Source organism: Rhea americana, unplaced genomic scaffold (assembly GCF_003343005.1).
Source record: "Rhea americana isolate MKP2758 unplaced genomic scaffold, rheAme1 scaffold_321, whole genome shotgun sequence".
Lineage (NCBI taxonomy): Eukaryota > Metazoa > Chordata > Aves > Rheiformes > Rheidae > Rhea > Rhea americana.
The window spans coordinates 519,276-541,875 of NW_028186448.1; the positions used below are offsets into that span (position 1 = coordinate 519,276).

Genomic DNA, 22,600 nt, shown 5'->3' on the forward strand with positions numbered 1-22,600 from the left:
CGGCCTGCCCCTGGCCGGCAGCTGGAGCGGGATCCCGCCGAGGGGAGATAGGGGATTAAGCAGGCTCCTTTGAAAGGAAGTTTATCTAACGGCGGAGTGGTGTGGATGAGACTGGCCAGGACGGCTGCTGCGCCGCGGGGGGAGGAGGAGGAGGAGGAGGAGGAGGAGGAGGAGGAGGAAGGCTGCATCCCCAGGCTCCTGGAAGCAGATCGCGGCCGGGGAAGGGGGACGAGCACGGCGCGCTCACGGGGAACGCGGCGTTGCCGAAACCCGGCAAACGCGGCCCTCGCGGCCTTGCCCTGCAGAGACGCAGGTGCGCGGCAGCCCGCCGGGGTCCGGCAGCGGCGGCTCTGGCCTGGCTGCAAAGGCAAAATTCGAGGATTTTTGTAGGAGCAAGAGCTTGCCGCCGGCGCGGAAAGCCGGCGGCCGAAGCGCGCAGGCCGGGTGCGCTTCTGCTTTCCCCTCCTGCTCGACTTCCCCGCCTGCGGCATCGCTGGGGTGTTTTGGGGGAGAAACTGTTCCCGTAGCCTCCTCCCGGTCCTTTGCTAGCCTGCTGATTGCCTGCAGCCCCGGGCGAAGCTTGCGGGGGGACCGGGGTCCCGGCACGCTCCGAGCAGCCAGATGTCCCGCGTCAAAGCCCAGAAGCACCGCAAAGTCCCCGCTGTTCCTGGGGCCGTCGGCTCGCGACCGGCCCGAGCAGCACCCTGCTACCTCGCTGACGGGGACGGGACGTGTACGGGGCACCGCGCCAGCCGGAATATTAACGACGGTCGGCGACGGCGGGCTCCTGAAAAACAAACAGGGAGCTGCTGAGCGCGATAGCGATCTCGGCATCGAGCGCGAACCCTCTCTCCCGCCGGACGCCTGGAGGTGTAGTTGCGTGTGATTAGCCTCGCAGCTGACACTCGAATTACAGCTGCGTTTTGGGGGGGGGGGGAGCCCAAAACATTTTAAAATGGATTGGTTTCTTTGCAACTTTAAAGCAATTAGAAACTTGGCAGAGACGGACGAAACGGTGCATCGGAGGCTTTTCCGTGCAGATGGTTTGCACAGCGCTCGTCCCTGCCGACGAGCCTGGCACGGCCGGGAAGGGCTGATCCGGCCCCGATCCGTGTTTTCGGTGCCGGGCCGCTTTGGGAGGTGTTTGGGAGTTGGGTGGCCTCTCCCGGGGTCCGTCCCCCGCCGCGCTCGGTTTCGCGCCCGACCCGGGGCAAACGTTCCTCCTTCGCTTCGTCCCGTCGCGGTGAAGGCCGGGCGGTGGGTTCGGGGCTTTGGGGTGTTCCCGTGCTGCAGGCGGGGGTGTGTAACCGTGGCTCTGCCCGGTGCGGCCCCGGCCTCCGGCACCCTGCCCGCTCCGGGATTCCCGGGAAAAGCAGCGAAAACGCGTTTGCTGTTGTTTCCACTTGGGAGCTAAACCTGTGGGTTAGATCGGAGCTGGTGATGTGCGGCGCCTCGGGCTTCGCGGGCAGCATCCCGGCCCCGGCGGAGCATCCCGCCAGCTCCCGCGAGGAGCGCGCCGGCGGCGTCCCCGCGCTGCTCCGTGGAGCCGAGATACCCCGGGGGGACAGCAAGAGAGTTTGGGAATCCTGTCTGCACCCTGGAGTGGCCGGCCGGCGTGTTCGCCCGGGAAGAGGGGACGGCGCGTTCCCTGGAATCTGGTTCCTGTTAAAAGGAAAAGCAAAAAAAAGAAGAAAAAGAAAAAACCCAGCGTCACTCCGCAGCCCTGCTGCGTTACGCCTGGCCAAATCCTGTTCCGCTCAGCCGGCTTTGGCAGAGTCGCTCCGTGCTTACAGCGAGCGCCGAGTTTCCCCTTTAATACCCGGCTTGTTTTCACCCACCGCCTGCTTATCCGCCCCCTCCCCGACCGCTCCATTCTCTGGCACGGAGGGATTACAACCAAGACAGCCTGGAAAATCACCCCCTCGAGATTCGGTTCGCAAATCAGAGATACAGCGTCAAGGCTTTTTGTTCGACAGCCAAAGCTGTTAGTAAGCAGTTTTGCGGAGTGGCAGGAGGCCAAGCAGTGAGTCAAGCCCGGCTTTAACTCGCTATCTGGCAGATGCCAGCTCATGACACACGGCACGGGCCGTTCCTGGAGAGACGCAGCCCGCGGTCCCGGCCGCCGGCGACAGACCCGAGTCGGGGCCGAGGAGGATGCTGCAGAGTCGCTTTGCAGAGCGAGGGGGAAAGAAATACATAAAAAAAAAAAATGCCAGCCGTCGTGGCAGCGGCGTATCCCCTTCTGCGGGTGTCCCCCCTCGCAGCGAGAGCTGCAGGTCCGCCGGGAGCCGCCGCCGTCTCCCCGGTGTCGGCTTGGCGTCTTAGCCCGCGCGCACGCGGGGGGAAAAGCCGTTTAACGCAGACAAAGGTTGTATGAAAATATAATTCCGCTTCTGTTAGCAGCCATCAAACTCTAAAAAGCGTCGCTTTTGTTTTCTTGTAACGTTGTGAAAACCTCGCGTCGGATCGAGAGCTGGGGCCCTCTCGACTAATCGCCTCTCCTTTGTGTTCTTAGATTATAGGGGCAATTAGCGTTGTCAAAACCCCTGGCAATTCTCTTTGCTCTTGACAGGGTGTCAGTCCGCTGGGCGCGAAATGGAAGGTGTTATAACTCTCCGGTAATTAGAGTGCCTCCAATTCGGAAACGCCGGCAAGCGCGTAGGAGCGGCCGCGCGTGGGGGATGCGGCCGAGCAATTAGGCGGGGGCTCTCGTGCCCCGCGCGGCGCCGGCGCGTGGGTCGGCGAAGGGAGATGCGCCGGGTGCTCGGCTCCCGGCGCGCGGAGCGTGCCGCGCCGGCGCCAGCCGTCGCAGATGTTTCTGCCGCGTGCGCGCCCGCGAGCGTGGGGGGTGCGGGCAGGCTCGGGAGGCTCCTGGTGACCGGCCGGGTTTTGGTTCTGGACCGGCCAAAGTCACCTGCTTTCCAAGGCGGAGGGAGCATCCGGGAAGGGCTGTTCGCGCGTTGCGGGGCTGGAGGCGCGGAAACGCTGCCGGGCTCACGCCGTGGCCTCCGCGGGGGCTCTCGGAGCCTGCGGGCCGGAGGGCGGCTCGGCCTGGGATCCGTCACCCGACACGTTCCCCCGCTCCCCCGCGGGGCGATAGCCCGTGCCGGGGGTTGGCAGGTCTTCCTCGCCCTCCCTACCCGCGGCGAGGCGGTTGTGCGCGGTGCCGGTGTCCGCCGGAGGGGCAGCTCCGGTGGGTCTGCGGGGAGCCCGGTAACCTCTTCCTCCGCGCTCCGCTTTTCAAAGCGCTGGGGCGACGGGTCTCTCCCCGGCCGCCCGTGGCATTGCCCTCCCCTCGGCGGGCGCCGCGAGCCCGGGGTGCCGGGCGCCTGCGCTCCGGGCGCCTTTCCCCTTGCTTCTCCGGGGGCGAAGCGGGGCTGGTGGCTGGGAGCTGGCCGCCCGTGTGCCGCCGGCTCCTCTCTCTCCGTGGCTAGTCCCTACAGCGGAATTGCGTTTCGAGCGGAACCGGAGGGGGAAAACAGTAGCTGGAGGGAGGAGACCCTGCGGGCAGCGAGCTCCCGGCCCGTGCGGGGCCAAAGGCGCCTTGTTTTCGCCCCCGGGCGCGGGGGAGCTGCGCCGCGGGGCGTCCCCGGCAGCTCGGTGTCGAGCCTTCCTCCGTCGTCCCGTTGCATCCCCGGTCGCGGTCCGCTTGCAGGGTGGCGGAGGGGTGCAAAGACGGACCTCCTCGCCTGTCCCGTGCCACGCTCCCGCCTCTTCTCCTGGCGCCCCGGGCCGGCGGGTGCGTGGCGGGTTTGGGACCCTAGCGCTGCGCCCGTGCGATGACGTGTCGCTCCGCTCCGCAGGTGCCCGTGTCCGTGGCCATGATGTCCCCGCAGATGATCACGCCGCAGCAGATGCAGCAGATCCTCTCTCCGCCCCAGCTCCAGGCCCTCCTGCAGCAGCAGCAGGCCATAATGCTGCAACAGGTAAAGCCACCGCGGCGCCTGGGGTGTCTCCGCGTGTCGGCTCACCGGCGTCTGCCGGGAAATGTGCAATTTGCCTGGGGCAGGCTGGACCTTTTCCTCCCGTTTCCTCGGGGACTGGGGATTCCCAGCCCGTCCAGCACCGAGGGATGCAAAGCATTGCACGTACTAACAGCGCCAGCAGAGCCCGAGCTGCTGCCCTGGGTCGAGATCTCAAAGCAGAGCAGGCTCCGGCACGACGGCCGCTTCGGGACCGGTGCTTTTAGCGGGGAGAGCTGGGAGCCGGGGGCGTTCGGGCCGGGCTCGCGCTCCGGCGGGCCCCGAGCGGAGCCGGCAGCTCCCAGCCCGCCTGGCTCGCGGGGCAGGTGCCTGGGTGCGGATCCCGCCTTGGGCACCTGGCTTCGTTTCTCAGGGCTCGGCCCCGCTTTCCAGAAGGCTCTGTCAAGAGGAAGAGGAGCGGGGAGGGAGGGAAAAAAGGGAGGAGAGGGAAAAAAAACAAACCCTAAACTCCGAAGAAAAACAGACCTGCTTAGGTAAACACCTCCCGCCGGCGGGAGCGAGGGAAGGAGAAATCCCGCCAGCATCCTCCCCACCCTTCCTCCTGCCTCCAGTACCTGTTTACTCCAAACAGGCCGATAAGGACTCAAGGTTGGCCCCGGGGAAAGAACAAAGGGTAAACACCACCCTGGGTGGGTCCTCCGCCGAGCCGCTTTGGAGCCGGATGGAGAAACACGTTTGACTGCAAATTAAACAACCCAGGCCGGAATAGCTCGCATTCTCCACCAGAAGAAAACCAAACATCACACCTCTCACCCCTGACCCAATGTTCCCGCAGCCGCGCTCCGCCGAGTTGCAGGGACCCGGCTTTGATTGGCTTTCGGGTAAACACCGAGGCTTTCCAAACCTGTCCGCCGACCGAAAAAGCAAAGTTGCTGCTGTCAGCGCTGTCAGCCCCGAGCTGATAAAGGCTTCCCGGCATCCGCAGGGGCATTCCGGAGGAGCCGGTGGCTCCCCGCGCCCCGGGGAGGCAGGGAGGGAGGCCGCGGGGTTTCGCTGACCTCCCCGCGGCTCCGGCCCCCTCCCGCACGCGGCACATCCATCACTAACAGTTTACTTAGCGGCCGGGGCCGGGGCCGGGGCGGGAGCTGGCGTCGCCCCGGCAGGTCCCAGCGCTACCGCCGGCCGCCTTTGGGGGATCTCGGAGCCGCTTTTGGGTCGAGCTGCCCGCGGGGCTCGTTCGCCTCCCGAAGGCGGGATTACGTGCCGGGGCCGCCGGCTCCGCTGCTCCTGCAGCGCTCCCACCTCGACCTGCGGGGAGTTGCCGCTTCCTGGTGTTGCGTTGGTCCCACTTCGTCCGACAAAACGCCCCGCGCGGCCCGAGGGCCCCCGGCGCCGGTCAGTGAGCTGGGGGGTCGGGAGCCGCCGCGGGGCCGGACCGGGCAGGGGCTCCCCGGCCCTGCAGCTGCCCGCTGGCACGAGCTCCAGGGTCATTAAAATCCAACTGCAGGTTCTGGGCTGTTTGGTTTGGTTTTTCTTTTTTTTTTTTTTTAATTTGCTGGGGGGATCCTGAGCCCTTAGGCACCTCTAAGAGCACGCTCCCGAGTTTTACTCTGCAACCGTAAAGGCTTCAGGGAGATGTTTTTCCTCTCAACTCAAAGCCAAGCATCTCCCGGGATCCTGGGGCTCCCGGAGCTGGCGTAACTCCTAGCACGAGGCTTGCAGCAAAGCCAGCGCTGGGCACGGGGTAACGTAAGGCAACGAGACCTGAGCCGGATATTTCCGCTGCTAACCTGGCCTGCTTTCTCCCTCCCAGTTGCAGGAATATTACAAGAAGCAACAGGAGCAGCTTCACCTGCAGCTATTGACACAACAGCAAGCCGGAAAGCAGCAACCCAAAGAGGTGAGCTCATCCTGCCGGGTTCTGGGCCCGGCCTGCGGGCTGCGATAAGATCTGGCTCGCGGTGAAAGCGGCACCAGTGCAAAACAAGGTGTGTGCGAGTCCCGGCATCCCGCGAGCCGGCGGGGAGCCAGCGGCGGCGGGGATTTGGGAGGGTGGGAAGAGAGGGGCACGCGGCGGGTGCCCAGCCGCCGGGAAGGCGTCCTCCCGCCGTGGGCAGTGGGACCTGCGCTCCGAGCTCCCAGCGCCGCAGCGTCGTGGGTGCATCCAGAAACCGCGCGCGGGGTGGGGGAAGCGGTGAAGTCGGTGGGCGCGAGGTGGGCGCTCCGGCAGGTCCCCGCGCGGCTGCCTCCTCCGGGGAGAGGGGTCCCCGCTTCCGCCGAGCACGGACGGTGCCGGGCTGCTCGGCCCTGGGCGTGCACACGCGGGCGGGATACGTGCAGGCGCTTGCAGGGTCAGAGCTTTGCAGCGGGTTCAGGAAGATGGAAAAGCCCCTTTGCCCTTGCTGCAGGCAGATAATCCTTAAGGAAAAGCCCTTTGGGGCAGAGAGGGGGATTCCCAAGTCTGCCCAACACGCAGCAGCAAAACGCTTGCCCGTGGCCTGGTGGCAGCCCTGACCTGCAGCAGGGAAAGGGGCGGCAGTCGGGCATCACCCTTTGCTCCCTTTGGTTTTGCTATTTTTATTTCTTTTTTTTTTTTGTTGATATACTTGTGCCCATCCCTGCCGAAGGGGAGCGCTTGTCGCTGCAGGCGCGTTTCCTGAAACGCCTCTCCGAACGGCTCCCGGCTTTGGGCTCGTCCGGTGGTGTCGCCGCACTCAGCAATTGGCGTTCGTTTGGAGGAGGAAGGCGTTCGGGCGCGTGCTTCGCCTCGACCGCAGCCCCGTGCCCCGGAGCCGGCGCCCGCTCAGGCCTTCGGCGGGCTTTGACCCGGGCTTTCGTTGCGGGACGTCGCCGTATTTACCCGGAGCGCCCGGGGTCGGGCTTTGTCGGAGCCATCTCCGGGAGCTGGAGGAGCCGCGTGCGCTCGAGCAGCCGGGGAGGCATAAATCTGAGCTTCCTCAAGGACTTCCCTCTTGGCTGCGGATACGGTGTGTTGCAGCGACTAACTCTGATATAATTAAGCTCTAACAAAGAGCTTTCTTAGCACGCTCCCAGTTTAAAAAGTGCGTATTAACTTTTAATGAAATGCTACAGAGGAAACAAGCGATTGATCCCCAAAGGAGGCTTTAATGGCTTGTCGGGGGAGGAAGGGAGATCCGTTAGTGGATGTTGATAAGCGGGTGCGCGGCCAGCTCCGGGGTTGCTGCAGCCCGGCCCGGAAACCCGCTCGCTCGCGGGGCTTTGCACGGCAGGCTTTGCGCGTGTCAGCGCGGGGCTTCCCGGAGAGCGGCTCCCGCAGCATTTCCCCTCCCGGAAACCACGTCGGGGGCAGCACCGGCATCTCCAGGCGGCCCCGGATCGCCCGGGGGTGAAGGGGAGCGAAGTGAGGGAGCCCCGTTGGAGGCTCGGCACCGGCGGGCTGCAAATGCGCGGCCAGCGCAGGCTGCGCCCACCTGCTCCGGGTGGCCCTGGGAAGCGGTGTCGGTTTTCCCCCAGGAAATTACGGCGGCTGCTATTAATACAGCGTCCGCTGGCCAGTGGTACGTGCCTGCCGGGAGCGGCGATGCCGTCGTTTCCCCCAGCAGAGCCGGGAATAACTGGAGCGTCTCGGATGCCGCCGCGGAGCTGTTCCCGGCCGGCGTCGGCTCCTCCGCGGGAACGCGTGGCGGTATTGAATTACGGGCCGCGGTGGCGTTTGCAAACGGAGCCGCCGATTTCCAGGAGCGGCGTGGGAGCGATCGCGGGGGCACCGGCGGGATCAGCAGGTGGGCAGCGCCGCCGGGCCGGGAGCCCCGTGCCGAGCGGGAGCAGCGCTCAGGCCTCCGCGGAGCCGCTGGGGACCACCTGGAGGGGAAGAGCATGAAAAGCGGGAGAGAGGAGGATGGAAACGTGTCGGGAGCGCCGGAGCGCGTCCTGTCCAAGAGGATGCCGGGATGGGTTTTGCATACATCCCAGCAAGGAGCCGCAGCCCGCCGGGTCCGGGGGTGGTTCCCACGCCGGCACCAGGCTGCACCTTCCAGCCCTCCCTAAAGGATTTTTACTTTATTTTGCAAGGGCGAAACCGCAGCGAAGCAAAGGCCGGCCGAGCCGCCGCGTGCCGGCAGAGCGCGACGCTTCGTTGCCGGTGGGATCGCGCGGCGGGCGGCTGCGGCCCGTCCCGCCGGCCGTGATTTGCGCCCGGCTGCCCGTCCTCCTCCGGGGAAGCCGCCGGGAGCGGCGCGGGGGCCGGCGCGGGCTCTGCTCTCTTTGTGCTGGCGGAGAGGAGCCGCCGGGGCCTTTCCTCCTCCCCGCGGCGGCGGGGCCGGGGAGGGGGGCAGCACGCGGGGCCCTGCCTGGCGAGCAGCCTCGGCGTCAGCTTAATGAACTGCTCCTGTCAGTCCGGAGTGTCACGCCGAAACTCCTCTTGATGTGCTCATAAATCAAAGTGACGGCGCCTCTTACCCCAGTAGCTGCACCCAGTCATCTGCGGCTAATGTAAACGGAGCGCAGACAAAATGCGTTAAGGGACCGAATCTCCCCCCCCCTTTTGCTGGGATCAAAGGGGGCCCGTGGGGCGGGGGCACGAGGACCGAATCCGGGATCCGTCCCCTCCGGAGGAGCGCTCGCCGCGCCGCGGTCGGGAGAGGATCCGTAATTACTTTCTTGGCGTTTGAAGATTTTTATCCGCGCGCGGATAAGCTTCGTACTTCACCGCTCCTGCCCGCGCCCTCGGAGCGCCGAGGGGTCCGGAGCAGCTCGGGCTGGAGATGCCGGGAAGGAGCGGCGGGGCGCGATGGGGGGACGGCAGCCGGGCTCGGCTGAGCCGCGCGCCGCGGCTGGGACCTGCTCCCGCTGCCCCGGCGGGCTGCGTCCGCGTGCCGACGGGCCCTTCCGTCCGCTCCCGCGCAGCCGTAGGTCTCTAGAGACCTGCAGAGCGCCTCCCCCCTCCGAAACGGTGGCCCGCGGTTAGGACTCGCAACCGGGGCGCGTTTACACCCGCGGAGCGCGGCGCCGAGTGCCGGGTCCGGAGCTGAGCCCCCGCGGGGCTGGGGCCGGGGCCGTCCCGCCAGCCCCGCGCGCTCCTGCACACGCCTGGTGCATCTTGTGGCTAAAGAGCGAGGGGAAGTGCGAGGCTTTCTTCTCCGAACGGAAATAGCTGTGGCCGGTGCCTTTATTCTCCAGCGTCCGAGGTCCAAGCTTGGGCGAAGGCAGAGAGGCTCCGTCCCCGGCGGTGGCTGCCGTAGGGGCAGTTCTGCGGCGGCCGCGAGGCGGCCAGGGTGGGGAGGAGGCAGAGCATCGCTCTGGGGCTGAGAAACCGGATCTGAACGTGCTCCGCGCGCTAGGGAAGAGCGAAAACGGTGCCTTAGGCTGCAGAGCACAGCGATTTTGCAGGGTGGTGCCTGGAGCCTCTGTTCCTGCCCGGGGCTGAGGGAGGAGGGGGAGAGCGGGAGCACCGGGGGCATCCGCGGGAGGATCCCCCTGTGCCCGGGTGACCGCGTGCTCGCTGAGCACCAGGCCACGCTGCTTTCGGGTTGCAAGTCCACGTGCAAATCCCCGAATAAGCTGGGTTTGTCGAGGAGAGTCTTGTGTTGCCTGTTGAGCAGAGTCCGAGGCGGGCGCGGGTACGCTCGGTGGGAGCGGGCCAGCCGGGACCCCCATGCACGGCCCCCGCGCGCCAGGCCGGCAGCTCGGGGCCCGAATCCCCGCGATGCTGCCCCCAAACTGGGAGAAAAAGGGCCGTTCCCCTCCGCAAAGCTTTTGCGCTCCAATTCGGAGCGCAGACTTTGGAAACGCTTTTCCCGGGGCCGAGCAACGGGACTGCGGAGCGCCCGTCCCCGGGAGAGGTCTGTGCGCCGCGGGAGCCCGCGCCGCGGGGAAACGCGTGCGCGCGAGCGTGGCCGGTCCGCTCAGCAAAGGCAAGGGGCGGCGGGGGGGGGGATTCGCCTCTCCCAAGCGGGGCCCGGCCTCGTTTCCTTCCCCAGGTTAACGAGAAAGCGGAATCGGAGAAATCGGGACGGTGGGAGCGCAGCTTCTCCCGGGCTTCGCCGGCTCCTCGCGACCTGCAGACCGCGTCCGAGCGAGCGGGAGCTTCGGGGGGTGGCGGAGACGGCCGCGGCGCTAATGAGAGCGGGCAGGCGCGGGGCGGCCCCCCCTCCGCGCCCGGCTCGCGTTAGCAGCTGCCTTTCCCCACCCCTAATTGAATTCTCACCCCTTCGCTTAATTCTCACGGATTTCTCGGTGCCTCCCCGGAGATGGGTCCTGCCTAACGAGTTTAAGGCCGGTTATGCCGGCGGCTCCCGGGAAGGCTGGCGGAGCGGCCTGCCCGGGTGGGTGGGCGCTGGGGGGCAGCGGGACCCCCACTCCCCCACCCCGTCCTAGGGCACCGGCCGTCCCCGGGCTGCGGAGAGGCCAGGCGCATCCCGGGGCGCGATTCCCACGCGACGTCCCCGTAGCGCCCGGCTGCGGACAAGGTCCCGGTCGCTCCAGGCAAGCTGGAGCTCGCTGTGCTCTGAGCAAGCACCCGGCTCCGCTCGCTCCTTCCCTTCCCTTTTTTCTTTTTTTTTCCTCCCCTCTTTTCCTCCCTCGTTTCCCCTCCTCTTCCGACAGATCAAAGCCTCCGTCTGGCGCGGCCGCGAGCGGAGCAGGCCCCGGACGGAGGCGCGCGACGCCGGACGCCCGCTCCACTCCGCCACGCCGGGCCCCTGCCCTCCCCGCACGGCTTCTGCTGCAGTGTTGCAAACAGTAACGTGCCTTGGTTTTTCCCTTCGCAGCAGCCGCTAGGGAATAAGCAGCTGGCCTTCCAGCAGCAGCTCCTGCAGATGCAGCAGCTCCAGCAGCAGCACCTGCTGAACCTCCAGCGGCAGGGGCTGGTGAGCCTCCAGCCGGGCCAGGGCACCGTCCCGCTGCAGAGCCTCCCGCAAGGTAAGGCACTGCGGTGCCGCGGGGCGGTGCGGGCTGCAGCCGCCCTCCGGAGCGGCGGCGGTGCTGCGAGGGGCTCCTAGAACAGCGAGCCTGGCGACTGCTCCTGGGGACGGGCTGGCTGCGTTTTCTTAAGGTGCAGCGGCTAAAGTTCGGGGGCCGGCGGGGCGAGGGGCTCCTCTCGCAGGGCGGGAGGGCCGCGGAGCCGGGCGCAGCGGCGCTCACCGCCGGGCGTTTTGCCTCCCTCGCCGCAGCCGTGTGCCCCTCGGACCTGCAGCAGCTCTGGAAGGAGGTCACCGCCAGCCAGCCCGTCGAAGACGGCATCAAGCAAGAGGGCCTCGACCTCACCACCAACACCTCCAACTCTACCTCGTTTTCGGCCGCCAAGGTCTCGCCTCCCATTTCTCATCACTCTCTGCCCAACGGACAGAGCGCCATGCACACGCCGCGAAGGGACAGGTAGAGCCGCGTCGGGCCCTGGCCCTTTTGCTTCCCCCCCCCCCCGCCGGAGGAAGAGGTCCATCCCGTGGATCCGCTGGGAGCGGGGCTGGGAGCGGGGCTGGGAGCGGGGCGCAGCTGGCCGGGCTCCGGGCTGGCGGCTCTGAGCCCGCCGCCGCCGCCGCGCTCCTCACCGGCCCCTTCCTTGCTTTGCAGCTCTTCCCACGAAGACAACCCCGGCTCCCACCCCCTCTACGGCCACGGCGAGTGCAAGTGGCCCGGCTGCGAAACCCTCTGCGAGGACTTGGGACAGTTCGTCAAGTAAGCGCCCGGCGGGCTGGGGGGACGGGAGCGGGCGGGCGGCGGCGGAGACAGATGGCAGCGCGGCAGCCCGCTGACACCGCTCGTGGGCTCCGGCGCTGACTGATTAACTCCGCTGTCTGCGAGCCCTCCGCTAGCGTCAGGGTCAAACAAATTGTTTTCACGCTTCGTCAGAGGTTTACTTAATTAGTTCATTTGCAATTAGATCTCTTTGTAGCCGGGATTTTTAGCAAAGACATCAGAAGGAGCTGACGGGCTTCCTTTTCTTTCCTGGCTTTCCCCCCGCCTTGCTCTCCGCGTGTCTGCTCCGAGCGGCTGCTGGGGGGAGTCGGGGCCGCGACGCGCCGGGTGCCGCGCGCTTCGGTCTGCCCGCGTCGAATCGGGCGGCAGCTGGCGCCCTCGGCAGCTCCCGTCCTCGGCAGCCTTCATCCTCGGCAGCCTTCATCCTCGGCAACCTTCATCCTCAGCAGAGGCGAAGGGCAGAGCCGGTGCCGGCGGCCGCGGGTGCAGGACGCGCTCGGGCTATAGGAGTGGGTTTATCCCAAGGGAGAAGCCGTGCTGGAGCCACGGCCGGGCGTTGCACGCCCCGCTGGGGAGGAGGAGGAGGAGGAGGAGGAGGAGGTGCCGAAGGGAGGGTTGCGAGGCCGGGGGGAGCGATACCTCGTGGCTATCAAATGCGCTAATGAGTCAGGCTGCTGCCATCTCCTTTCTCTGCCTCTGACTCACTGGTGAGCTTGGGTGAGGCATCTCCTGGCGGGCACGTGTGCGTGGCACGGCGCAGACCGGCACGCCCGGGTTTGGAAAGCGGCGCTGCCCCGCGTGCAGACCTCGGTCCCCACTTAAAACTCCCCCAGCGTTTCCCCGACACGCAGCTCCGGGCACCGGGCTTCGAGCAGAGGAGGGTGAAAACCGAACTTCCCCACGCCCGCCCTCGCCTGGAAGCGCTTGCGAAGCGTTTCTGCCCCCGCTCAGCGAGCGCTTGTGCCTCTCTGGGCGTGGGAGGGACGGTCAGAAACTTCCAGCTCCAAAACGCTTACCCAGCTGCGGCACGGACCTTGCTTTGCATCCCAGGGAGCAGCATCAAGCCGCCCCCAGGAATTGCAAAGCGGGCTGCGCAGCACGGTGCAGCCGTTTGGAAAACCTCGGAGGAGGAGGAGGAGGAGGAAGTCAGTTGAGCACAGATTTATAAAAGCCTGCGAGGGCCCGCGTGAGACATCTCTTTTCCCGCTTCAGCACGGCGTCGTGTCTCTCGGTATTTTTTTTTCCTTGGAGAAGCGGCCGTGCCTGCGCCCCACCAGGCACGGCACGAGGAGCAAGCGCCTCGGTCCAGCCCCAGCGCCGCAGAGCCTGGGGATGGAGCCGCCGGGGCGGCTTGCGCGGAGGCAGGCTTGGCAGCCGGTCCCAGTTACCTAACTTGTTTTTGCAAGTCGGGGCTGGAAGTTTCTCACAAACAGGCCGGCTGCGGAGCCTCCTGGTGCCTTCCGCATCCGGAACGAGGGTAGATGTTCTTCGGACAACTTCTGGGATGTCTCTGCAAAAACATCTCGGGCTTGGCCCTGCTTGGGAGCTGAGGGCATCCGGAGGCACCCGGGCGGTTGCTCTTCCCACCTCACTCCGGTCCTGGGTTTCCCTGCTCGGCAGAGGCGTTGCCTTTGCCCTCGAGGAGTTGGGCTGCACCCGGTGCCAGGCTGAGAACTTGCAAACAGCGCACGCGCGTGCTTCGGTGCCGGGGCCTCCCCTGGGCACGCTCTGCCAGGGTCCCCCTTCCCGTCCCCGCCGCCGGCTCCAGCAGCGGAGGCGCCGCAGCCCAGGGCAGCGCCCGCTGCCGCGACGGCGCCTTGCGCCCAGCCCCGTGCTCGGGCTAAGGGCGGCAGGGAGGAGCCGCAGTCTGCCGGGAAATCGTTAGGACGTGATCGCCGGCGTTAGGGGTTTGCTCCTGCGGCTCCGCGGGGCAGCGAGACGGTCGAGCGCGGGGCAGGCGGGTCGGGGGCCCTGCACAAGGAGGTGCGACGGGTGCCGCTGGCTCTGCTGCGAGCTGAGTTGCATCCCCTGGCGCTGTCTGCTCTGCTCTGGCCTGGAGCTTTTCCCTCCCGGAGAAGGAAGGGGCTTGTGTTTCTAAGGCGCCAGCATAGTAGGATGAGGAGCACCCCAGAAACGTCACCTCGCACCTGCAGGATTTCCTTAGAGAGCGTAAATAAACCTCCGCGATGCTGCCTTCGTCGTGCAAACCTGCTGCTCTGGCGTGAAACCCTCTTTTCTCCTCCGCAGACACCTCAACACGGAGCACGCGCTCGATGACCGAAGCACGGCCCAGTGTCGGGTTCAGATGCAGGTGGTTCAGCAGCTGGAAATACAGGTGGGCGCAGCCAGGGCCTCGCGAGGCGCGCGGTTACGAAGCGGCATCCTGTCCGGCGCCACGTGCCGTCGGCTCTGCTTGGGCTGCCCTCTCCTTGGGGTCGCGAGGACAGGGAGCGCTAGCAGGACGGACGGACGGACGGACGGACGGACGGTGGTCCTGTGCTCTGGAAAGGGCTCGTTTTAAGCATCCTTCTCCGGTGGTGGCACTGCCAACCCTGCAGGGGGTCAGGGGTTTAGAGACCTGCAGGACCCTCAGAAGTGCCGCGGCTCCAGCGCGAAGCCCTCCGTGGGCTGCCGCGGTGCGGCCGCCGCGGGCTGTCGGCTCCTCGGAAATCGGGGCGCCTGTTCGGGTGACTAAGCGCAGTCTTTGGAGTCTAACTTTAGGTTCCTATTTTTGGAAATCTCATTCTTTAAATAGCGCCTTTCCCACCGTCTCTGACTCCCCGAAGCGCCTAGCGCAGTTTGATTAATCGGGGGGGACGGAAACGGCGGAAAATGGAGGTTTTCACCGGAGCTTCGGAAGCCGTCGGAGCCCGCGGGAGCACCGGCGGGAGCCCCTCCGCGGAGGAGAGGGTCGCCCGGGGGGCTGCGGGCGCTGAGCCCCCTCCGGGGCCTCGCCGGCGGCGCCGCTTGCGCGGGGGGCGCGTGAGCTGATGAGCGGGGCCGGAGGCGTTTTGGGCCTCCCTCCCGGGCGTCTCCGCCGCCCTTTCCTGGCAGCCCCCGGCTCTGCTCCGGCAGCAGCACGGAGGAGGGTCCGCGCCGCCGGCGGGGAGTTAAAATAAGCCGGGATGCAGCCGGAGGGGGGATGCGCAGCGCTGCCGCCGGCCCCCGCTCGCGGCCAGCGGCGGAGGCGGGCTGCAAAGCCGCCGGAGTCAAACCGTGTGATTGCAGCCCGTTCCCGAGCACTCGCTAACGCGAAAGGTTGAAAGCAATTACTGGAGCTTAAAGAGGGAGGGAGGGAAAGAGGTGGGGGGAGGAAAAAAAAAAAAAAAAACCTGAAGGGCTAGCAGAAAGCCTTGTGCGCGCGGAGGAGAACCTGCCACCAGAGCTACCAATTATAAAGTTTTCGCCGCGGAGCTCCCGCTGTGCCGGCGGAGAGCGTCTGCATCACGAGGGGAGACCTGTCAGCTCTAATGAGCGCCGCGACGGCGCGGAAAGCATCACCGCTGCTCCAAACTTCCAGCAAACTCGGCGCCGGCTCCTGCCTTTAACTCCTTGCTGGCCGTGCCGGCGGCGAGCCGGGGAGCGGGCGCGGCGGGAAGGGGGGGCGACGGGAAGGGAGCTGGTGTCAGCTCCCATCGCCCGCGCCCAGCTCAGAATCTCCCCTGGTGCCACAGCGAATATTTCACCCGTCTCCGCGCTCGCAGTGGGGGGGGGGGGATAGATAAGCGCGCGGGGTGGGGATGCAATTACAGCGATGTCGCGCGTCCCGGCGGATGGGCGGACGGACGGATGGACGGACGGTGGGCCCCCCCACCCCGGGGCGCCTGCGCGGGTGCCTCCTGGCAGCGCCCGAGCGCCTCTCTCCCGCTTCCTCCCCCCCGCAGCTGGCGAAGGAGAGCGAGCGCCTGCAAGCCATGATGGCCCACCTGCACATGAGGCCCTCGGAGCCGAAGCCTTTCAGCCAGCCCGTAAGCGCCCACGTGCGTTCGCCCCGCTGCGCTCGCGCGGCTCCTCCCCGCCCGGCGCCGGCCCCCGGCGCCCGCTCCCAACCGCTCTCGCCCTCTCCCTGCAGCTGAACCTGGTCTCCAGTGCCACCCTCTCCAAGAGCACTTCGGATACGTTCCCAGACAGCTTACCTCATCCCCCCACCTCCGCCACCGCTCCCATCACCCCGCTGCGGCAGGGCCCCTCCGTCATCAGCTCTTCCACTTTACACAACGTGGGGCCCATCCGCAGGAGAAACTCGGAGAAGTTCTGCACCCCGATATCTTCAGGTGAGCTCGGGCATGCGGCCGAGCGCGTCCTCCTCCGCCTTCGCCCCGGTGCCGGCTCCTCGAGCTCTCGCCTTCGTCTCCCGCCCCTCTTCCCCCCCTCTGCAGAACTTGCACAGAATCACGAGTTTTACAAAAACGCGGATGTCCGGCCGCCCTTCACGTACGCCTCGCTCATCCGGCAGGTGAGTTGTTCCCCCTGCTCCGGGGGTCGGTTCCTGGCCCTGCCGCGGGGCACCTGGGGCGGCGGGAGGCGAGAGCACCCCAGGGAGCCCCGGTGCCGGCTGAACCAGCGCCGCTGCGTCCTCCGCCGCCCTGAAAAGCCGCAGTGGAGCCGGCGAGCTTGGGCTTCCCAAGTAATCCGCTCTTTTTCCCTCCCGCCTCCCCCCCCCCGCTCTGATTTCCCAGGCCATCCTCGAGACCCCAGACAGGCAGCTAACGTTGAATGAAATCTATAACTGGTTCACGCGGATGTTCGCCTACTTCAGGAGGAACACGGCCACCTGGAAGGTAACGGCCGCTCTGCTCGGGGCTGCCGGCGAGCGCGGCGGGGAGCGGGGCTGGCCGCGCGCCCGGCTCGGCCCCCGCTCTCCGCCGGGGCTGCCGGCGTGGGAGACGCTCCGGTTTCCCGAGTGACTCTGCGCTAAAGGACCGGCTTGGTTCAGGTGTTTCACCTTCCTCGTAAGAGACTTTGCGTCTCCTGGGGTTGGTGCTTGCAGCTGGTGCCACCTGGCTTTGGTTTTCCCGCGCTGGGCCTGGGCCGGACCCGGGTGCCCGACGCGCTCTGCTTTGGCGGAGCCGCTGAGTCGGTGAGCTGCCGGCCCGTCGCCGTCCAACGTGCAACTCCGGGCAGAGCTCTTGGGGGCGCTGGAGATGATTTTACAGATAAATCCAAACATTTTGCTCCCGAGGTGCCTCTCTGGACTTGGGGGAGGTTTGGTCTCGCAGGGGGCTGCTTGGGAAGCTCCGTGCGGTGGGATGCAGCCCGGCCCGCAAAGGCTGTGCGGTGGAAACCGGCACCTCTCTGCAGTCAGGAGCTGGGCTTGGAGCAGAGCCTGCGCGTCTCGGCTCCAGGAGAAGGGTGAAGGGAGAAGTGAGACACTCAAAATAGAAAATAAGGTTAATGATAACCTGGGGGCTGGTGTCACTGCACACAGCAAATTGGAGATGGCTCTGCCAAGCTGTAAAGTGCTGGGGCTGGGTCTTGGGAGCAGCCGTAGCTGGCACTAGGCCACGGATGCTCATCTGGGAAGAGGGGAAGGAGAGAGAAAGGCGGTGAGTGAGGGTGCAGGGTACCTCGGGGTATTCGTCGTTCATCTTTCATCCGTGAAGAGCCTCGTTTCCCCCTTCACCCGCTGTCTGCCCCGCGCAGCCTGGCAGCCGCCCGCCGCGGCACGCGGAGCAGCACAGCTCCGGCTTTCCCTGCGCCTTGGTGGCACCGGCAAGAGGGACGAGTCTGCACCACGGAGGGGCCGGGGAGGTCAGGGAGCCCCTCGGGGCTTTCCAGGTCCTTTTTGCTGTTCTTTAGAGTCCTGGCTGGGTGATGGAGAGTGAAGCTGCTGTTTAACACCTCCCGCAGGGTGTTGGGAATATTTCTGTTGCTGAGGATCGTTTAGTAACTGCTCTGGACAGATGCACATGAGTTGTCCAGCTTTCTAGGACAGGACAGGAGAGGTTTCTGTTCTCACTTACTTAGCAATTACCAAATCCAAGGGAACTAAAAAAACCCCACATCTCAGATGAAAGGGATAGTTGTGGAAAGAGGAGTTATTGCCCCGACCAGGAAGGATATTTTTATTGTTTCCTGCTGTATGCGTTTGCTGAGGCACAGCTTCCTTCGGCTCAGGATAACGGGAAGCAAGGTGATAAAGCAGAAACTGCAAGTTTAAAACTTAAAAAAAAACCCACCTAGATTAAACAAGATGCAATAGGGACTCTGGGGTTTAGGATTTAGGAAGGAATTGTTTATTCCAGAGCCCAGCATTGCTCGTAGAGCCCTGAGCCACCGGAGCAGCAGTTTGGCTCTCTCTCTAGCAAACTCTGGCTTCGGAGCCCGAGCGCCGCGGGCCCCGGCGTCCCCGCCGCCGCGAGATGCCCTCGCTCCGTCCCGTCGCATCGCAGGGACGGCGCGAGCGGCGAGGGAGCCGCGGGCGGCTCTGGGGCCTCGGCGCGGCCCTGCGTCGGTCTGGAGTCCCCCTCACGGCACGCGGGCAGTATTGCAAGCCGGCGGCGTGCCGCGCCGAGCCGGGAGCGTCGCCTGTCCCGGGGCGCCCGGGCCGCTTTCGCAGAGCAGGGAGCCCTGTCCCCACTCCGTGCCTCAGTTTCCCCATCTGCAGAATGACGTAATGACCACTGAAAAAGGCCTTTTCCCCTTCCTTTTTGTGAGCTGAAAGGAATAAATATTTGGGGGTTTCTTTTCTTCTTTGTGGCTAAGCCGCGTCCCATAGCACTGAGATTGCAAAGTGAAGTGTTGACGCGGCAGAGCGGGGCTTCCCCCGTCCCTTTGATCTCCCTTTTTGTTTTTTCATGTTCAAAAGGGTTGGGAGGAGATTAAGAAGAGTGGGTGGTGGTGATTCCCCTTCAACTTTCTGTTCTCAAGGGCAGGTTTTTTTTGAAGGTGGGGGGTGAGATGTAGCAAAAAAATTAATGCGTTTCTGCTCCGGTTTCTCTGCCCTCTCGTCCGCCGGCTGCCCTGGGGCGCGAGGCCGCGGCGATCCCCGGCGCGGCGGGCAGGGGGAGCGGGGCCGGGGGCGTAAAGCAAATATCATTAGAAAAGACAAAGATGAGAAGCAAACAGAGCAGCCACGTCTGGCGCTAAACAAATACTCTGTCGAAATACAAAAGCCGCATTAAATCGAGGCAGGAGGCCGCCCCGGAGCCGAGCGGGACGGCTCCTCGGCCGGGGTGTCTCGCCCCACGGCTCCGCTCCGCGTCCGGGGAGGAGCGCGGGCTCTCGGGGCCGGCACCGCCGCGCGGGGCGTCGGATCAGACCTCCCGCGCGCGGGGACGCTCCGGAGGGTTAGCCGCCCCCGAGGCTGCCGGTGGGGCAGGGGCTGCGGGGAGAGGAGCGCCGCTGGGTTGCTTTCTCTACCCGGTGCCCGCTCCCGTAGGGCTCTCCCGAGCGCCGGGCTGTGCACGGCGTCGGGCTTCGTGTCGTCTCCGCTTCTGCCTTTTGCAAACACCCGCCGAAAGCTCCGACGCGGTGCGATGGCACGGGGGCGGCTGGAGGGGGCGGACGCCTTTACGGCGAGCTGTGTTTGGAAGAGGAGCCCCCTGCGAGCGCGGGAAGGGCACGCGGGGCAGGATGCGTCCCGGCGGAGCGAGGGAGTCCCGTGTTTGCTAGCCGGAGGCCGGGGGTTCGAGGGCAGCAGCGGGATCCCGGGCCGGGCTGGACGCAAGCCCCCCGCCGGGGCTCGGGCAGGCGGCGGGCGCGGGGGGCTTGCAGCGCGGCGGTGCAAGGGCAGAGCGAGGGTGGGGGAGCTTTGGGCTCGCCGGCGCTTCGCCGAAGGAGGGAGAGAAGAGGCAGAGACAGGCTTGGGGCAAGGCGCCCGCCAGCAAGGAGCTGGGACACCCGAGTTCGCGCCTCGGCGTTGTCACCGGCTTGAAGGCAAACCAGTTTCTGGGTTCACCTTTGGATTTGCAGCTCCTCGGGACATTTATCCGGCCGGCACATCTCCATGCAAGCACGAGGCACGGCGCCCGGGCCTTCCCCTCCTTCCTTGCGTGCTTTGCAGCGGCGAGACGCTTGGGGAGGCAGGAACGGCTCATGTGGCGCATTAAAAACCCAGTGGTGAGAGAGGCTGGGACCTCGGGCACCCAGCGGCACGTCGAGGGCATCGCCCGGGTCGGCTCCCGGCCCGCACGTTGTCCGTGCAACCTGCTGGCACTCGCGGCTCCTCGTGCACCGTGGCTAAAAATCAGTTCAAACAGCCTTGACTTTGCTTGAACCTTTTTGCACAAGGAAGGGAGAAGTCGCGGGGGCCTTTGGTCGTGCAGCGCCTGGCACGACGCAGCGGGCGCAGGGGGCCCGGCCGTGCCGGAGGATGGACGGAGGAACGGGGGAAAGGGCCGAGCTTTGTTTGGTTTTGCCCCTAAATTAAAAAAAAAGAAGAAGAAGATAAGGAAAGGAGGGGGGCAGTCCAATTTGATGAGTTTCCGGGAACTTTAGCACTTCCCCGCGCGGGGCAGGGCGGGGGGGCTCAGTCCTTGCGTCTCCTTTCTGCCTTGTTGTGTTGCCCAGCTCCTTTGTTTATACAGCCCCCGTTCGACCTTTTAAATTGCTGTTAATGTTTTAGCGTAACGAATTAGTCTCTCATCACGAATCAGGACTCGAAATAAAAAAAAAAAAAAACTGTAAAAAAAAAAAACCCTCCGAGGCCAACTTCCTGAAATTGGGGTCATTCTCATTTGCAAGGCAGAGAATCTGAGAACCTTAATGCAAGGAAATTTATTCAAAGGCAGAGCCCCGGCGTGATTAGGCCCTTTGTAATTATAGCTCGGAGAGATTCCACTCCAGCCTCCTGCCTCCCTCATGGATTAGCAAGTGAGTCGGAAAAATACACAGGATTTAATTAGAGGCAAATTAAAATTGGTAATGAAATAGGGGCAGTAGCAAATGGCAGGGAGTTGGAAGGGGAGAAGGGAGCCGGCATCTCTCGGGGCTGCGCCGTCTGCCTACGTGTGCGTCTCTTTATTTTACATTTAGAAATGTAAAGATGGGCGACGTCAAGAAGGAAGGGAGGGAAAGGACCCGAAAGGGAGGGGGGGAGGCAGGAAGAAGGGAGGAAAGGGTAGCCGGCTTTGCCCGGCGCCGCCGAGCCGATCCCGCGCGGCCGCTCGCCTTGGAGCCGGGCTGCTGCTGGGGACGGCGTCGAGCGGGGGGCGCGAGGGGGGCCGGGGGCCGGGGCCGGGGCCGGGGCCGCGCCGCTGCAGCCGCCCGCTCTGCCCGCAGAACGCCGTGCGCCACAACCTGAGCCTGCACAAGTGCTTCGTGCGCGTGGAGAACGTCAAGGGCGCCGTCTGGACCGTCGACGAGCACGAGTACCAAAAGCGAAGGCCACCAAAGATGACCGGGTAGGTCCTGCTCTCCTCTCCCGCGTGGAGCAAAGCCGCCTCCGCGCAGCTCCTCGCTCTCGTGCTCCTCGCTCTCGGCGGGGCAGGGCCCGAGCCGCGGAGGGGAGAGGTGGGGAAGCGGCCGGGCGCTGGGGCCCCGGCTCCATCTGCTCCTGCTTCCGCGCGCGCGGTGCCGCGGGGAGGGGGCCCTGCCGGCGCCGCCCGCCCTTGGCCGCGTCGCGTCGCAGCCAGCCCTTGTTCACCTCTTCCCGCTTTCTCTCTTCCGCAGGAGCCCGACTTTAGTCAAGAACATGATTTCGGGACTCGGTTACGGAGCACTTAACGCCAGTTACCAGGTAGGGACCGTCGGGCGGCTCGGGGCGGCCGGGTGCCCCCCGGCGCGGCTCTCCGCGGGCGCCCCGCGAGCCGTAACCTCCGTGCGCCGCAGGCCGCCCTCGCGGAGAGCAGCTTCCCCCTGCTGAACAGCCCCACCATGATCAACACGAGCTCCGCCAGCGGCATGCTGCACGTGGGCCACGACGACGTGAGCAGCACCGTGGAGCAGGTGAACAGCAACGGCAGCAGCAGCCCGCGGCTTTCCCCGCAGCAGTACAGGTGAGCCGGGGGGGGGTGAGGAGAGGTTTGCCGGGTGGAGAGGTTTGCCGGGTGGCGGGTGCAGCGCCGCGAGGCCGAAGGCTTTCCGCCGCGGGGCCTCGGCGGAGCCTCTGCTCGGGCTTTAAAGCCTCCTCTCCCGGCAGCCACCCAGTGCACGTGAAGGAAGAGCCGGCCGAGGCCGAAGACGACAGCAGGCCCGTCTCGCTCATGGCCCCCGCCAACCAGAATGTGACGATTCCCGACGACAGGGACCTGGAGGAGGAGCTGCCGGTGGAAGACTTGTCCTAAGGACCCTTCCTCCTCCCCGAGGGGCAAGCGCTTCCCGCCCTCCCCAGCCGGAGACGAGCCGCGGCTCCCGCCTCCTCCGGGCCACCTTCGGCGTTAACCTCTTTCTCAAAGGCACTTCCACAGAGCAGAAGGGTTTCCTTGGTGCGACCTGTTGCCGGTGGCACGTCCCTCCTCTTCCCCACTGCCCCGTGCCGCGTCCCCGTCCCGGTGACTGACGGATTCCTGCAACAGGGGACGCGCAGAGATACGAAAGCCCAAGAGCTGAACTTTTTCTCCCCCTCCTCCCTCGGTTAGTGACTGGCGGACGAGGATGGTAGGTTGTTTCTGTCCGAAGTTGTCCCTCCTCCCTTCCCGGCGCCCCCGGATCCGGTGCGTAAGGAAGGCACCTCCGTCCGTGGAGCCGTGGCTGGGCTCCGCTCTGCTCGGGAAGACGCAGCTCCGGGGTCTCCCCCGCGTCGCCGCGGACGCCACCGGCCTGGGCGTCCTCGGAGGGGAGGCGACGGCAGGACCCCCCCGCCGCGCGTCCCCTGCCCGAGGGGGCTTTGCACTAGGAGGAACCCCGAAGCCTTCCAGCCCGCTGCCTCCCTCCAGCCGGACGGCACCTTCGGGGGAAGAAACACCAGAAACGGGGACGAGACCTCCGCGGCGGCGTGGGAGACGGCCGTGCGCCCCGGTCCTTCGTTCCGTGGCCGGGAACCGGGGGCGGCCGCGCCGTCGCTGCCAGCTCTCCGTGCCGCGTCGCTGAACCACTCGGAGGGCGGAAGACGTAACCGG

General features: G+C 65.9%; 1 protein-coding gene across 4 annotated transcripts in view; it reads left to right on the top strand.

Moving 5' to 3' along the window:
• FOXP4 (forkhead box P4) overlaps positions 1–22,594 on the top strand; it is a 53,455-nt gene extending 30,861 nt beyond the window's left edge. For 2 of the 4 annotated variants that reach the window (XM_085310622.1, XM_085310624.1), the window contains 14 exons: positions 3,804–3,926; positions 5,737–5,823; positions 10,673–10,823; positions 11,075–11,279; positions 11,475–11,579; positions 13,848–13,935; positions 15,485–15,580; positions 15,673–15,874; positions 15,980–16,056; positions 16,280–16,381; positions 20,823–20,944; positions 21,213–21,279; positions 21,372–21,538; positions 21,682–22,594. In XM_085310622.1, coding sequence (XP_085166748.1) covers positions 3,804–3,926; positions 5,737–5,823; positions 10,673–10,823; positions 11,075–11,279; positions 11,475–11,579; positions 13,848–13,935; positions 15,485–15,580; positions 15,673–15,874; positions 15,980–16,056; positions 16,280–16,381; positions 20,823–20,944; positions 21,213–21,279; positions 21,372–21,538; positions 21,682–21,826 — 1,737 coding nt within the window. In that variant the 3' untranslated portion in view covers positions 21,827–22,594. The remainder of the gene's footprint in view (positions 1–3,803; positions 3,927–5,736; positions 5,824–10,672; positions 10,824–11,074; positions 11,280–11,474; positions 11,580–13,847; positions 13,936–15,484; positions 15,581–15,672; positions 15,875–15,979; positions 16,057–16,279; positions 16,382–20,822; positions 20,945–21,212; positions 21,280–21,371; positions 21,539–21,681) is intronic. The other 2 variants (XM_085310623.1, XM_085310625.1) reach the window with 1 other exon arrangement.
• The last annotated feature ends 6 nt before the right edge of the window (positions 22,595–22,600 follow it).